The 16,872-nt window shown below is 40.7% G+C and overlaps 1 protein-coding gene across 7 annotated transcripts in view; it reads right to left on the bottom strand.

Moving 5' to 3' along the window:
- wdr27 (WD repeat domain 27) overlaps positions 1-16,872 on the bottom strand; it is a 575,048-nt gene that overhangs the window by 505,389 nt on the left and 52,787 nt on the right. For all 7 annotated transcript variants that reach the window (XM_059986745.1, XM_059986748.1, XM_059986747.1 and 4 more), the window contains exons 14-16: positions 11,668-11,740; positions 10,819-10,896; positions 8,200-8,306 (exon numbers count right to left, since the gene is read on the bottom strand). In XM_059986745.1, the coding sequence (XP_059842728.1) occupies positions 8,200-8,306; positions 10,819-10,896; positions 11,668-11,740 (258 nt within the window). The remainder of the gene's footprint in view (positions 1-8,199; positions 8,307-10,818; positions 10,897-11,667; positions 11,741-16,872) is intronic.

The following is a 16,872-nucleotide window of genomic DNA, read 5'->3' as shown; positions in this document are numbered from 1 at the left end:
ATATATTTAAAAAAACTCTTGGTATCCTTTATGTTAATTGCCAACTTCCTTTCATAATTCATCTTTTCTTTCCTAATGACTTCCTTAGTTTCCTTCAGTAGGTTTTTAAAATTTGTCCAGTCCTCTTAAAAGTCGTCTAGTTCCGAAAGTGTTTTCTCAGTAGTCAAATGAGTGTTTTTGAATTGCTACTCAGGCATTATAACCATGTCAAGCTGGCGTCACTGGGCATCATGAAAAAGTCAAGAAACCCCAGGAGCAGGAATGTAAAAATTTACTTGCATTTGCTTCACTTCAAGCAAAGGAATAATTTCAGCACAACTTCTCCGTATACTAGCTCTGTTTATTTCACTTGCTGCTAAGGCTGACAGATCCACAATATCCATGTTTTGGAGAAAAATGTGAGTAGGAACATTTTCCATGCTGAAAGTGACATCATCAGAGGAACACTGTTTCGTTCTGCTATATTCACGTATGGTTGAATGATAATTGAACTTGAACTTGATTTGATTTGAACTGAACAAATGCAAGGTAACCCATTGTGTTGGAAACGTCATACGAAACACATTGAATCTATTCTGGCTGGCAGAATCAATCTGCTCTCTCTCACACCTTGCTCATTTAACAGTATAAATATGGTATACAGCTTATTCCAATTTTCCACAGAGGTTTCCTGTATATTTCAGATGCAAGGAATTAGTAAATTATAAATAGCTGCATTGAAATGCCTAGATGGAGTAAGGTGGTAGCGTGCTTTGTAGCAGAGACCTCTCTGGGTCCAACAAATAGTGTCTTAGCTATGTATTCTGTTTTGCAGCTTGGCCCCAGAGGAACAATGTTTCAGTTAGCTTGTGTCAATGTCTATGGTTGAAATTCAAGAACTTGTAATTATTTTAGAAACATAAAGAGATTCTGCAGATACTGGAAGTCCAGAGCAACTCACACAAAATGCTGGAGGAACTCAGCAGGTCAGGCAGCATCTATGGAAATGAATAAACAGTCATGCTGTTGAAGGATCTTGGCCTGAAACGTCAACTGTTCATTCATTTCCATAGATGCTGCCTAACCTGCTGAGGTCCTCCAGCATTTTGTGTGGGCTGCTTTGTAATTACTTTAATCTTGTTACAGTAGTCTTGTTCTTATTGACAGATTTCAATAGGTAAATTCTATTTCCATGCTTTCCATTTCACTGTTTGAATACCAGCATGCAAACAAATTTATTTATTAATGAATAGATGATTTGATTTTAATTGCAGCAAAAACCTACAGATACTGGAAATCCAAAACAAAAACAAATTGCTCTAAGTGTTCAAGTGGCGGAGCATAAGTTTGTTACTTTGCATCAAAAATCAGCTGCTTTTCCACTGGAAAACTAATCGTTTCATGCGGATATGAAAGGCATTGTTCAATTTGACGGCTCTTCTTCAGAGGCTTTCAACATCTGCAGCGGTATGAAGCAGGGCTGCGTGCTTGCTCCCACCCTATTCGGCATCTTCTTTGCAGTCACGCTGAAACATGCGTTTGGAACTTCAACCGATGGAGTTTATCTTCATACCAGTTCGGACGGAAGGCTGTTCAATCTGTCCCGGCTGAGAGCAAAATCCAAGCTCCATAAAGTACTCATCAGAGACCTGCAAATATTAGACGCAGCGTTGGCGACACACTCTGAAGAGCAACAGCAGTGACTTATGGACAACCTCTTAAGAGCCTGCCAGGAATTCAGCCTAACCATTAGTTTGAAGAAGACCAACGTGATGGGCCAAGGCGTTGAACAACCCCCCATCATCAACATCAACAATTACGAGCTGGAGGTAGTCCACAAATTCATATACCTCGGCTCCACCATCACGGACAGCCTCTCCCTGGACTCCGAGATCAACAGGCGGATCGGACGAGCAGCCACCACATTCGCCAGGCTGACCAAGGGAGTCTGGGAGAACAGAAAGCTAATTACGAACACCAAAATTGCAGTCTACAGGGCATGCGTCCTCAGCACACTGCTCTACGGCAGCGAGCCCTGGAGCCTGTACTCCAGGCAGGAGCGACGTCTCAACGCCTTCCACCTTCACAGCCTGAGACGCGTTCTGGGCATCAAATGGACCGAACGAGTCACCAACACCGAAGTCCTTACCCACGCCCAGTTACCCAGCCTCTTCACCCTTCTCCAACAACGCTGCCTCCGCTGGCTGGGACAAGTACATCGCATGCCGGATGGGAGGATTCCGAAAGACCTATTGTACAGGGAACTGACCACTGGCAAGAGAGCACGAGAACGTCCTCATCTTCGTTTCAAAGACGTCTGCAAAAGGGACATGAAGTCAATGGACCTAGACATCAAAAGATGGGAAGACGTCGCGAACAATCGCTCACACTGGAGACGAGAACTACACAGAGGGCTGGAGCGAGGAGAAGAGAAACTGAGGCTTGCCGCTGAGGAAAAGCGCGCTCACCGAAAAGACAATAAGACGGCAACATTGGAGGAGAGCATCTTCAAATGCAATCGCTGCAACCGAGACTGTCACTCCCGTGTGGGCCTGTACAGATGCTGCACCACCATCAGCAGCTGAATCAAAACTCTCCAGGCACAGATCCATGGTCTCTCGAGACCAACGGATGCCACACACTAAAATTTGCAAACAGGCAGGTCTCGTGAAATTTAAAGATCTTTTTCATCGATGTTTTCCTCTTCCCTTGCCATTTCGATGACCCCATCTAATTAAGCACTATTCATATGCAATTCATGTCAATGAGTGCTACTATTCATTGGAGCGTAGAAGGTTGAGGGGGGATTTGATCGAGGTATTTAAAATTTTGAGAGGGATAGATAGAGTTGACGTGAATAGGCTGCTTCCATTGAGAGTAGGGGAGATTCAAACGAGAGGACATGATTTGAGAGTTAGGGGGCAGAAGTTTAAGGGAAACACAAGGGGGTATTTCTTTACTCACAGAGAGTGATAGCTGTGTGGAATGAGCTTCCTGTAGAAGTAGTAGAGGCAAGTTCAGTTGTGACATTTAAGGTAAAATTGGATAGGTATATGGACAGGAAAGGAGTGGAGGGTTATGGGCTGAGTGCGGGTAGGTGGGACTAGGTGAGATTAAGAGTTCGGCACGGACTAGGAGGGCCGAGATGGCCTGTTTCCGTGCTGTGATTGTTATATGGTTATTGGTTTATGGAGCAGATCTGCTGGCTTCCATGTCCACATATCCATATTCTAGCAAGCACCACAATATAAACATCAAGGCAAGAACTTTGGAAGATTCTTCTCTCTTTGATGGGAGTCACTGAGGTTTCCAGTAGCACTGAGATTTATAATTAGCTGATTAAAAACATAGCTTGTCTGCAAGGCATGAAACAATTAAATCAGCAAGGGAGATCAAAACATTACACAAAAATGTTTTAATGCTACTTGCTTTGAAACACAACTCCCTCTCTGAGGCAGTTTTCTCTGGGGTTTGAAATGGATGCCTCTAATTACAGAACTGGCAAATCTTAAAATGCAACTTTTGAAGAACAATGAGTGAAGCAACAAGAGGACGTACATACTGTACTAAAAATCCAAAACAGCAACCCTAAGTGCAAATCAGTTCAGCAGACCTACCACATCTAGTCATGAATTGTCATAGACAATTAAACACTGAACAAGAAGAAGTGGACTCCTAAAATATTTCATCATCAATAGTGGGGCCCAACACGTGAGAGAAGCAAGTTCAAAAACAAAGCAATTACAGCTATGTTCAGCCATAAGTGCCAAAGAGTTGTGTTTTGAGATCAAGAGGAGATTTGGTACATCACCGAAGACTCTAACAAATTTCTACAGATGTACTAAGAAGAGCACTCCGATTAGTTGTATCACTGTCTAGTGTAGAGGCGCTAACGCACACTCAAAGAAAGTTCCAGATGGTTGTAAACTTAGCCAGCTCCATCAGGACACAGTCTCCTCAGCATTGAGGAAATCTTCAAAAGCAATGCCTCAAGAAGGTGGCATCCATCATTAAGGATTTACACCATCCAGGTCATTCCCTCCTTTCATTGCTGCCATCACAGAGAAGATACAGAAACCCGAGGACACACACTCAATATTTTAGGAGCAGCTTCTTCCCATCCACCATCAGATTTCTGAATGAACCATGAACTCAACATCTCACTTTCTGTGCTACTTATTTTTTTTATATTTCTTATTGTAACTTATAGTAATCTTTTTATGTATTGCACACTACTGTTAACTCAAAACAGAAAATTTCACAACATGTTCACTGATAATAAACCTGATTTTGATCCTTGGTTTCCTTCTGAGATCCACCCACCACAGAAGCCAGTCTCCAGCCAATTCCATTCACTCCTTTTAATATCCAGAAACACTTCAGGGCACTCTCTTAAAAAACAAGGCAATTCTAGAGACTCCAGACAAGTTGTTCCAATATAGGCACAGCACAGGCATCTATTCAACAATGTGGAAGAAAGACAATTCCAAGCCGTCTTTTTATCACCCAATCATTCTACTGCCAATCACCAAGAAAGTGATGGAAACCGTAATCAATGGTGCTTCCACAGAGCAGTTACTCACCAATAACCTTTTCATTGATGCATAGTTGGGCTTTGCCAAGACCACTCAGCTCCAGACATCATCACAGCCAGGCCCTACAGCCCACAATGTTGTGCTGACCACGTAACCTAGTCTAGAAGCTGCCTAGAATTTCCCTACTGCATAGCCCTCTATTTTACTAAGCTCCATACATATCTAAGAGTCTCTTAAAAGACCCTGTTGTATCCGCCTCTATCACCTTTGCTGGCAGTGCACTTCACGCACCCACCATTCTCTGTGTGAAAAATACAGACATCCTCTGACATCCTCCTTATATCTACTTCCAAGCACCTTAAAACTATGCTACCTCATGTTAGCCATTTCAGCCCTGGGAAAAAGCCTCTGGCTATCCAAACAATCAATGCCTCTCATCATCATATACACCGCTATCAGGTCACCTCTCATCATCTGTCTCTCCAAGGAGAAAAGGCCAAGTTCACTCAACCTTCTCATAAGGCATGCTCTCCAATCCAGGCAACATCCTTGTAAAGTTCCTCTGCATTCTCTCTATAGTATCCACATCCTTCCTGTAATGAGGAGACCAGAAATGAACACAATACTCCAAGTGAGGTCTAACTAAGGTCTTATGTAGCTGTAACATTACTCACAGCTCTTGAACTCAATCCCATGGTGGATTAAGGCCAACACACCATATGCCTTCTTAACAACAATGTCAACCTGCACAGCAGCTTTGAGTGTCCTAAGGACACAGACCTCAAGATCTCACTGATCCTCCATACTGCCAAGAATCTTACCATATTCTATCTTCAAATATGACCTACCGAAATGAACCACTTCACACTTACCTGGGTTGAACTCCATCTGCCACTGCTCATACCAGCTCTGCATCCTATCAATGTCACACTATAACCTCTGACAACCCTCCAAGACTATCCACAACACCCCCAACTTTTGCATCATCAGCAAACTTACTAACCCACCCTTCTAATTCCTCGCCCAGGTCATTTATAAAAATCACAAAAAGAGGGGTCCCAGAACAGATCCCTGTGGAACACCACTGGTCACCATCCTCTATGCAGAATACGAACCATCTACAACCACCCTTTGCCTTCTGTTGGCAAGCCAATTCTGGATCCACAAAGCAAGGTCCCCTTGGATCCCATGCCTCCTTACTTTCTGAATGAGCCTCACATGGGGAACCTCATCAAATTCCTTACTGAAATCCATATGCACTACCTTCAATATGTTTTGTTACATCCTCGAAGAATTCAATCTGGTTCATAAGGCACAGCCTGCCCTTGACAAAGCCATGCTGACTATCCATAATCAGATTACGCCTCTCCAAATGCTCATAAATCCTGCCTTTCAGGATTTTCTCCAACAACTTGCTCACCACTGATGTAAGACTTGCTGATCTATAATTTCCTGGGTTATATCTACTCCCTTTCTTGAACAAGGGGACAACATTTGCAACCTTCCAATCCTCTGGTACTTCTCCATCCTTAATACTTTCAAAAGATCCAACACATTGCAGTACAAAAATGAATTTCAGATATATATTTTTATATATTTAAATAAATCCTACAAAAACTGGAAATAAAAAAGTAATGAGGTGATGTTCATGCATTCTATGTCCATTCAGAAATCAGATGGCAGAGGGGAATAAGATGTTCCTGAATCATTCCCAAATCATTGTGTGTGTGCCTTCAGGCTTCTGAATCTCCATCCTGATGGTAGCAATGAGAACAAGGCATGACATGAGTGATGGGGGTCCTGAATGATGGACGCCACCTTTTTGAGACATCGCTCCTTGAAGATGTCCTGGATACTACAGAAGCTAATACCCATGATGGAGATGACCAAGTTTACAACTCTCTGTAGCTTATTTCTCTCCTATGCAGTAAAATTTGCGAGTAGTTTTGGTGACACACCAAATCTCCTCAAGTTCTTAATGAAATACAGGCAACGTCTGAATTGCTGAATCATCCTTTGCAGATGCATCGACATGTTGAGTCCGAGATACATTCTGAGAGATACTGATATCCAGGAACTTGAAGCTGCTCACTCTTTCCACTTCTGATCCCTCTGTGAAGACTAGTGTGTGTTCCCTCACCTTACCCCATCTGAAGTCCACAATTAGTTCTTTGGTCTTACTGACATTGAGTGCAAGATTGGCTTTCATCAGAACCAGGGAAAGTTAGAAATAAGTTGCAGAGAAAAGGAAAAGATGGAGAGAAGTAAGGGGTTGCTCGTGATTGGATGGAAACCATGCAAGACTGAATGACACCAAACAAAAGGATTGCTGTTAACTGAGAGTAGATAGTGAAAATTCCTTCATCACAGATCAGTTGTGTGCAACAGATGAGAATTGAAGGTGATGACAGAGAAAAGCAAGGAAAGAAATGCTGGAACTGCAAGACACAAAAAATAGACATTGCTGGAAAACTAAAATAAAAGAAAATGCTGGAACTAACTTTTGATCAGAAGGTATTGCAGTCAATAGACAATAGGTGCAGAAGTAAACCATTCAGCCCTTTGAGCCTGCACTACCATTTTGAGATCATGGCTGATCAACTACTATCAATACCCGGTTCCTGCCTTGTCCCCATATCCCTTGATTCCCCTATCCATAAGACACCTATCTAGCTCCTTCTTGAAAGCTTCCAGAGAATTGGCCTCCACTACCTTCTGAGGCAGTGCATTCCAGACCCCCACAACTCTCTGGGAGAAGAAGTTTTTCCTTAACTCTGTCCTAAATGACCTACCCCTTATTCTCAAACCATGCCCTCTGGTACTGGACTCTCCCAGCATCTGGAACATAGTTCCTGCCTCTATCTTGTCCAATCCCTTAATAATCTTATATGTTTCAATCAGATCCCCTCTCAATCTCCTTAATTCCAGCATGTCTGAGAGTTGAATAGCTTTCACCAGAGCGTGTCTGAGTGTACATTGTTCAGAATTCAGTGTCAATCACAAGTAATTCTGGTTACTTGAAAACATGGTGTGTAAAGCTTCCAGTTTGAGCTTGGCAAAAAAAATGAATGTGGCTCAATCCAAAAATAAAATGGAGACGCAGCACAGAAAAAGGCCCTTACACCCAATTCATTCATGCTGACCAAGATGCATACCTGAGCTAGTCCCATATCCCTCAAAACGTTTCCTAAATATCTTTTGCTTTCTCTGACAGCTTGTACAATATATCCGATACCCTCCATGAAAAGATTGCCAATTTAAGTCTCACCCTCCCACCACACCACCTTAATTCTATGCTCTCTAGTTTTACACTCCTCTACCTTACGAAGACCGTGACCATCTGTCCTCATGATTTTATATACTGTACCTCCATAAGGTCACCCATCAGCCTCCTATGTTTCAACTATATGCAGTCTCTCCTTGTAACTCAGTAACATCCAGCTCCCAATAACATCCTTGTGATTCTTTCTACACACTTTCCACCTTAGTTAATAAACTCATGCAACATTCCCCCTCCCACTTCCTACACTCAGACATCCGTGAGTTAAAATTCAGAGAATCAAAACTTGTTTCACTGAAACTCTTAAGGGTCAACCAATATGCTGCAAGTCATTTCAGTTTAGAAAATATTTAATTGAGAGCCTTTAGTAAATACTTCTCATCATTCTCCAATCAGATGGCTTACCTGAGTACTGGATGCAGCAGACAGGTGTTGGCTGGTTTGAAACATCAACTCGTGCGCTAAGCTTGCTCGGTGCCAGACTGTCCAGTGGGTATTCTTTGGTAATTCCCCTTAAGCAAATCATAGACATAGAACATTACAGCACAGTAAGGCCCTTCAGCCCACATTGTTGTGTCAACCGTCACAATCTATCACTCAGCAATAAATCTTGAACTGAAAACAAGAACATTGTCAAAACATTAAACATGTTCTTGTTCTTGTTAGACATAAAAAGCAAAAGCACCACTTCTCTCCCAAGTAACACTAAAGCATGGGAGTTAAATTCAGTAAGAACAAGAAAACCAAACATATTAGCAGAAGTTGTCTTTAATAAGTATTAAATAATTCTCTGTTCAATGTTGTGTAACAAAATCATCTGTCCACAAATACATTCACACCACCCTTGTGCATGGTAGCAAAAAAGCATTGAACGTCACCTGTTTTTGAAGAGGCATTCTGCAGACTCCACGTATTCAGTTATTGTAATTAGTTCTACGGAGTCTTACAGCATGGAAACATGTCTGCCGGCCCAATTGCTCCATGACAGCCACAGCATCCTACCTACCACCAGCTGTCAGTGTTCAATCCATAACCACCCCCCCCCCAGTCCTTCCCTTCCCAGTATCTTTCTAAATGCCTCTTAAATGTTGCAATCATAGCTGCCTTAGCCACTTAGCTTGACAGCTCATTCCATGTACTCAGTACCCTCTGTGCAGAGTTGTTACCTCTCATTTTGCTTTTAAATCTCTCTCCTCCTCAAGTTTTGAGCTCCCCAACTCTGGGGAAAAGACCATGATTCATCCACCTTATCCTTGCCCATCATGACTTTATAAATTTCTATGAGATAACCTCTCATATTCCTATATTCCATGGAATAAAGATCCAGCTTGACCAACCTCTACCCAATAAACTCAGGCCCTCTAGCCCAACCAGCATCTTCATAAAACTCATCTGCACCCTCTCTAGCTTGATGATGCCTTTTCTTTAATAGGATGACCAAAACTGTACATAATACTCCAAGTGCTATCTCACTAACATCTTGTTTAACTGCAACATAAATGTTCTAACTCCTAAACTAAACGCCTTCTTCACCACTCTGTTGAGTTGGGTAACTGCTTTCAGCGACCTATGTACCATTACTCTTCAGTCCCTCTGTTCCACATCACTCAATACCCTGCCACTCAGTGTATCCATCGTGCCCTAGACTGATTGTCCAAAATGCACTTATATCCAATTACTATTCCTCAGCTCATCTTCCTAACTGATCAACATCTCTGTCATTCATTCTAACCTATTTTACTCTCAACAAGACTGCTAATTTAGGCTACAGCCACACTAGACTGGATAATTTTGAAAACGCTGGTTTCGCGTAAAAACGATAGGCGTCCACACTACGCATTTTTAAAAATATCTCCGTCCACATTGAAACACAGATTTTGGCTAATCTCCTCCTACTGCGCATGCGCAGGACACATCTAACCAAAACAAGCAACATGTCTGGTGTCGAATCTCACCATGAAAGTGCACATCTGTGTAGTTACAGACTAGAAAAACATAAAACGACGGACAGTTGTTGGCTCTCACACAGGAGAACTTAAAAGTAAAAAAAACAAATACTGGAGTGTACAGAGGCAATCAACAGGGAGTTCACAGACAGATTGACCCGGCTGACAACGAACAATGGAAAACTGACCAACTCTGTTGCATTAATAAAGCACCTTGTTAAATGTATAAAACATGTCTGCATCAGTGTTATCTTGTATTTCCATACAATGTTACATTAGGCTGTTACACATCTATTGTCAGAGAAGTACTTACATAAATAGGTAAACCACCTTCGTACAAGCAAGGACAGAAAAAAGGGCAAAGTGAGTATACTTATTTATTCAGTAAGTTATGGGCCAAAGTATTTGGTGCGTACATTTCTAACTCTTCTGGCATCAGTCTCATTGCGTCTATTCTGAAATTGTTAGGTTGCGTTCAAGAAAACAATAAAATGGTGTGCTGCCGCCTGACAGCGTTTTCAGATTTCTTCAGTTACCCCATCCACACTGTTCCGGCCAATTCGGCATTTTCAAAGGTACGCACTTGGGAGAGCGGTTGTAAAAAGCTCCGGTTTCGGGGGATGAAAACGCCATTTTAGTGTGGACAGAAGGTAAAAATGAAGAGAAAAAGCATTGGTTACGGATTTATCCGGTGTAGTGTGGACGTAGCCTTAAAACAATCAGAATACATTTACATAAATACTGAATAACAAAAATCCCAACACTGAATCTATGGCACCCCACTTATCACAGGCCTTCAAGAATTGAGAATCAACCTACAAGCATCACGCTGTATGACTGATGCAGCAGCAGAATTTACTTTTTTCATTAGGAATATTATCCTTAAGAAATGTGAATACATGTAAGTATTTGTATTTACATAATACTAAATTTCCATACATATATTCCCTTAAGGATACTTAAAGAGATGGTTAAAAATAGATGAATAAAACAGTATTTTTTTAAGAACAGCATGACAGTTTCAAATTTTTGCCAACTAAGTTCTAAAATATATTTTCTTGGAAAATGTGTTTCTTACTTGAGACTGTTATTTTTCTCCTTCAGGGCAGAGCTGGCATGTTTTGGAGGATTTAACTTTGGTGTGAACATGTTGATGCTGCAATAACATCATTAACATGGACATGAGAGCTAATCACAATGAATCAACATTTCTTGAATATAGAAATTGAGCTTTTAAACTAATTATTAAACAATTTGATTTTGATAGACTGTACCACTGGGACCAAGTTCTCAGGTAACAGATGTTTTAGTGTACAAACAGCAGTAGGAATTAGCATGTAACTATTTGAACTATATGGTGCTTTAGGTCCATACTCCTACTGAAATGAGACTAGTCTGGGAGCAACCAAAAGAGAGCACCAGTTTCAGAGATTGCTGAAGGATCTAAATTGTATCTAAGCCTGGAATAAGAGCAGATCGGTGAAATATAGTGAGTTTTTCAACTATCTGAGGTGCAAAGGAAATTTGTAGGCAGTAACTATTATAATATTCCACATTAATAGTATCTTGAGTTGAATTAAGAGTTTCTCCTGGGTCATCTTGCTACATATTGAACCATTTACACTTCTCTTAGCTTTTTTTTAAAGAATGTGTGACACATTTGGCATAATAACATTATCTAATGGCTGGGTTAGATATTCCAGAAATGTTGATACAAAAAGCAACAGATGATACAGAGATTGTTGCTCAAATTCCAACTGGATTCCCTAATACACAAAGAAATCTCACTAAGTGTTAGAGAACAGCATCAGGGCCAGCAAACCTTCTGCCACAACCAAAGTATTATGTAAAAGTGGAAAAGCTTAAACTGAGATTCTTGATTAAACTTAGGTCAGGTTTTCAAATGAATATCAACATTGGTGCTTACCTTGGTGCTGAGGTGTAGCCAGAAGACTTCACTTTGGTATGAAACACCACCGGCTTGTCTTTGACACTGCTGACTACAGGTTCAGGATTTCAAAAAAGAAAGAACTATTATATTTTATAAAATGTTCAAACACAATCATCAGCTTTCAAATCTACAGAATTGATAAGGAATTCATTAAGAATTCATTAAGCATAAATCAAAAAAAAAGGTTATCTAGTTTAGCAGGTAACTGTTCTTAGCACTTTGTAAGTAAATAGCCACATCATTCAAGGTTCAGATAAGTAGAATGCTGTATTTAGTGATGATGCTCCTACCAGTAAGAGAGGAAATGATTAATTCTGGCATTAAGATTCAAAGTTCAAAGTACATTTATTATCAAAGTATGTATACATTATACAACCTTGAGATTAGTCTCTTTATTGGTAACCACTAAACAAAGAAACTCATAGAACCCATAAGAAGTCCATCAAACACTCAATGTGCAGAGAGACAAAAACAAATCATGCAAACAATAAAAGTAAGCAAATAGCATTCAGAACAAAAGTGAATCTGTAGGCACGGAGCTGGAGCAGCCCACAGCTGAGTAAGCATCACAGAGCTGCGAACAGAACTAGACTGACCCTTGCCTTTTGGTCCTGACATCTTGCTCTTTCAAACCTTCTGGCCCAGCACTTAAACTGTCGAAACATCGAGTCAGTCCTCATACTGGGACATGAGCCCTGTCACATCGATACACTTTGGGCCTAGACCCTGCTACCACATTTCAGCCAGTACCTGACCTTTCTAAATCGGCCTAGATCAAACAAACCTCGTTCTCGGTTTAGGTGGACAGGCCTCAAATCAGCCTCTCTTCCATTTGCTCCACTCCAACTCTACTTTGCCTCAAATATTCCTTGACCTCACCGTGTACCTGCATACTTTGAACTTGCCTTTGCTTGCCTCTCTATTGTTTGTGGTGATCATTTACCATAAATGTTACAGGAAGAAATGTTACTAATAAAGTACCTTGTTATATTCTTTGTTTTGTTTACTGACAATAAGTAGTCACTGGTCTTCACCAGCACCATCTTGAATTGAAAGACTGGTTTTCAAATAGCCTTGGTTAATCAATTTATAGTCAAAGTAAATTTATCAATGTACCTATAGGTCACCATATACTACTCTGAAATTCATTTTCTTGCAGGCAATCATTGTCGAACAAAGACATACAATAAAAGCAATGAAAAACTACTCATAAACAACCAATCAACCAATGTATAAAAGATGGCAAACTGTTCAATTAAAAATTTATACTGAGAACATGAGTTGTAAAGAGTTCCTGAAAGTGAGTCAGTAGGTTATGGAATCAGTTCAGAATTGAGGGGAGTGAAGTTATCCACACTGTTTCAGGAGTCTGATGGTTGAAGGGTAGTAATTGTTTCTGATCCTGGTGGTGTGGGACCTTCTGAAGTAGTGTGATATGTCTTTATGTTCCACTTACTACATTTGTCTGGAGAAATTGCTCTGCTCTTATCAGAAGTTGCTATAGTTTCAGTTTGTTTCACTCTTAAAGTTCAATTTTCTGAGAAAATTAACACCATCTGCTGCTTGCTGTTTCAGCTGGCCTGCCCCTCCATTTAATATAATGCTGTCATTCACCAATCTGCTAATAAAATAATACAGCAATACACATTACGCTACATTAAATAAATCATATTCTCATAAATACGCGTGGAATCCTCTTCTGCATATTAGCATTTTAAGATTTTATTTACATTTTTATTTAGAGATGCAGGAGGGTAACAGGCCCAATTAGCCCGCACTGCCCTATTACACGTGTGTGACTAATTAACCTGCTAACCCATATGTCTTCAGAACGTGGGAGGAAACCCAAACACCCGGAGGAAACCCACACATCATGGGGAGAATGTGCAAACTCCTGACAGACAGTGGCAGAATTGAACCTGTTTTACCCGCACTGTAGCAGCATTATGCTAACCACTACAGTTACAGAGGTCAGCAATACAAATTTTAACATTATTTTACAATAATATAAAAATGTTATGAAGTGTAATTGTGCAAAGCTGCAACATTACGTAACAGTATTGAAGCAACACAGTGCTGCTGCCTCACAGCTCCTGTAAACAGCCCTGATCTCTAGGGTGCTTCTATATGAAGCTTGCATATTCCATGTGGCAATGTGTCTCTCTCCTGGTCACTCCAGTTTACTTCCCCAAGCCAGAGATGTATTAGACAGGAGGCTAATTGGCTGCTGTAAACTGCACCCTGTGCAGTTCTGTGACAGAAGAATTCAGGACTGATAGGAATGCAAGGTAAAATGGGATTGGTGTTAAGGGGGTGAGAATGAATACTGTAGGACTGAAGGGTCTTCTCCTGTGCGATATTTACTGCCCATATTTACATTAAACATTAGAAAGACAATATGACATTTATATAGTCTGCTATTAAAGCTATGGAGGCATCTATACAGCATAAAAGTCCCACCAGGTTCAGTAACAGTTATTACCCTTTAACTAGCATGGATAACTTCACTCACCTCAACTCTGAACAGAGACTAGAAAATCCACAGATAAACACATTCAACTTCATACATTAAAACAAAATGGGAGGAGGAAGGAGGGATAATTATATCTAAGGAAGAATGGACAATAATATGGAGTTATCAATGGAAGTGTACCAATTCACAGAAATGGAGAGTGCTTGGATGGAAAAACTTGATAAGATATTTTATTACACCCTCTCAGAAATCCCATTATGATAGTAACTTCCCTGTTTGCTGGAGAACTTGTGGAAATCAAAATGTAAACCATTATCATATTTTCTGGGAATGCACAGTTATCAAAGATTATTGGAGGGGAATACACAATGCCCTACAAGACATCTTCAAATGTGAAATACCCTTAGAAAGTAAGAGCATATATTTTGGGTATATACCTCAAGAATGGTTGAAAAGAGATAAATATTTAATGAATATACTGCTGGTAGCAGGTAAAAAGACTCTTACTAAGAAATGGTTATCACAGGAGAGCCCAAACTTAAATGCATGGATGGACATTACAAATGGCATTTACAAAATGAAGAAGATAACAGCATCTGTTAATCATAAGTTGGAACAATTTGATTCACACTGGGAAAAATGGTTTAACTACATAACACCTCATAGGCCTGATTTTATTCTCACAAATCAATGAGTATGTTGTTAAAAAAAAGATCACTCCCTACTTATACATAGTTTTCTCCTTTCGCTTGTTCTTTCTTTCTTCTCTTTTCTATAAGTGTATACCTCAGATAAATATTATGTGGAGATTTGTGGCATATATGACTACATGATATATATGTACAATATCTGAAATACATCTTATGGAAATGTCTGTTTGATGATGAACTTCAATAAAAAATAAATTATACAAAAGAAGAATATCCACAGATGCCAGAAATTCAAAGCAACACACACAAAATACTAGAGGAACTCAGCAGGCCAGACTGCATCTATGCAAAAGAGTAAACAGTTTTACTCTTTACCATGGATGTTGCCTGGCCTGCTGAGTACTGCCTAGCATTTTGCATCTGTTGCTTGGAAGTAGGTTCAGAGGAGATGCAGGGATAAGTTTTTTTTTAGCACAGAGAGCAGTGAGAGCGTGGAACGGGCTGCCAGATACAATGGGGTCTTTTAAGAGACTCTTGGATAGGTACATGGAGCTTAGAAAAATAGAGGGTCTATGGGTAACCCTAGGGTTAAGCACACAGCCTTGTGGTGCACCTGTATGATTGGAGATTGTGGAGATTTTGTTGATAATCTGAACTGACTGTGGTCTACAATTGAGGATCCAACTGCACAAGGAGGTACTGAGACCAAGGTCTTGAAGCTTATTGATTAGTTTTGAGAAGGTAATGGCATTGGTTGCCGAGCTGTAGTCGATAAAGAGCATCCTGATATACGTGACTTTGCTATTTGGATGTTCCAGGGTTGAGCGAAGAGCCAATGAGATGGCATCTTCTGTGGACCTGCTGCTGCTCTAGGTAAATTGAAGCAGATCCAAATTGCTTCTTAGGGAGGAACTGATATGTTTCATCACCAACCTCTCAAAACACCTAATCACAGTGGATGTAAGTGTTACTGGGCAACAGTCATTGAGGCAGGTTATCACCACTTTCTTAGGCACTCATATAACTGAAACCTGCTTGAAGCGCATAGGTACCTCAGTCTGCTGAAGCAAGTTAAAGATCTCAGTGAACACTCCAGCCAATTCATCAGCACAGGTCTTTAGTATTTGGCCAGGTACCTCATTTGGGATGGATGTTTTCACAGTTTCACCCTCCTGAAGGCTGCTCGCACATCATCCTCAGAAACTGGGGACTGATGGAGTTTCTGATGTTTCATTCACGTTTTGACAGCCCAAGTAAGCATAGAAGGCATTCAGCTCATCTGGAAGCAAAGCCCTGTTGCTTGATTTAACTTGTCACTTTCTTACCCATTCTCCTAATCTGTCTAACTCCTTCTGCAGCCGACCTGTTTCCTCAACACTACATGCCCCTCCACCAATCTTTGTATTATTTGCAAACCTGGCAACAAAGCCATCTATTCCATCATGTAAATCATTGATATAGAGCATAAAAAGAAGTGGTCCCAACACTGACCCCTGTGGAACACCACTAGTCACCGGCAACCAACCAGAAAAGAATCCTTTTATTCCTACTTGCTGCCTTCTACCAATCAGCCAATGCTCAAACCATGCCAGTAACTTTCCTGTGATACCAAGGGCTCTTAACTTAGTAAGCAGCTTCATGTGTGGCACCTTGTGAAAGGCCTTCTGAAAGTCCAAATATACACAGTATCCCTTTTATCTATCCTACTTGCAAATTGAAAAAGTTCCAACAGGTTCACCAGGCAAGATTTTCCCTTAAAGGAACCATGCTGACTTTGTCCTATCTTGTCTTGTGTCACCAAGTAATCCGTAAACTCATCCAACATCTTCCCAACCACTGAGGCCAGGCTAACTGGTCTATAATTTCTTTTCTGCTGCCTTCCTCCTTTCTTAAAGAGTAGAGTGACATTTGCAATTTTCCAATCCTCTGGCACCATGCCAGAGTCCAATGATTCTTGAAAGATCATTACTAATGCCTCCACAATCTCTACCACTAGCTCTTTCAGAACCCTAGGTGCAGTTCATCTGGTCCAGGTGACTTATGAACCCTTAGGTCTTT

Source organism: Hypanus sabinus, chromosome 12 (assembly GCF_030144855.1).
Source record: "Hypanus sabinus isolate sHypSab1 chromosome 12, sHypSab1.hap1, whole genome shotgun sequence".
NCBI lineage: Eukaryota > Metazoa > Chordata > Chondrichthyes > Myliobatiformes > Dasyatidae > Hypanus > Hypanus sabinus.
This window is presented reverse-complemented; position numbering and strand designations above follow the sequence as displayed.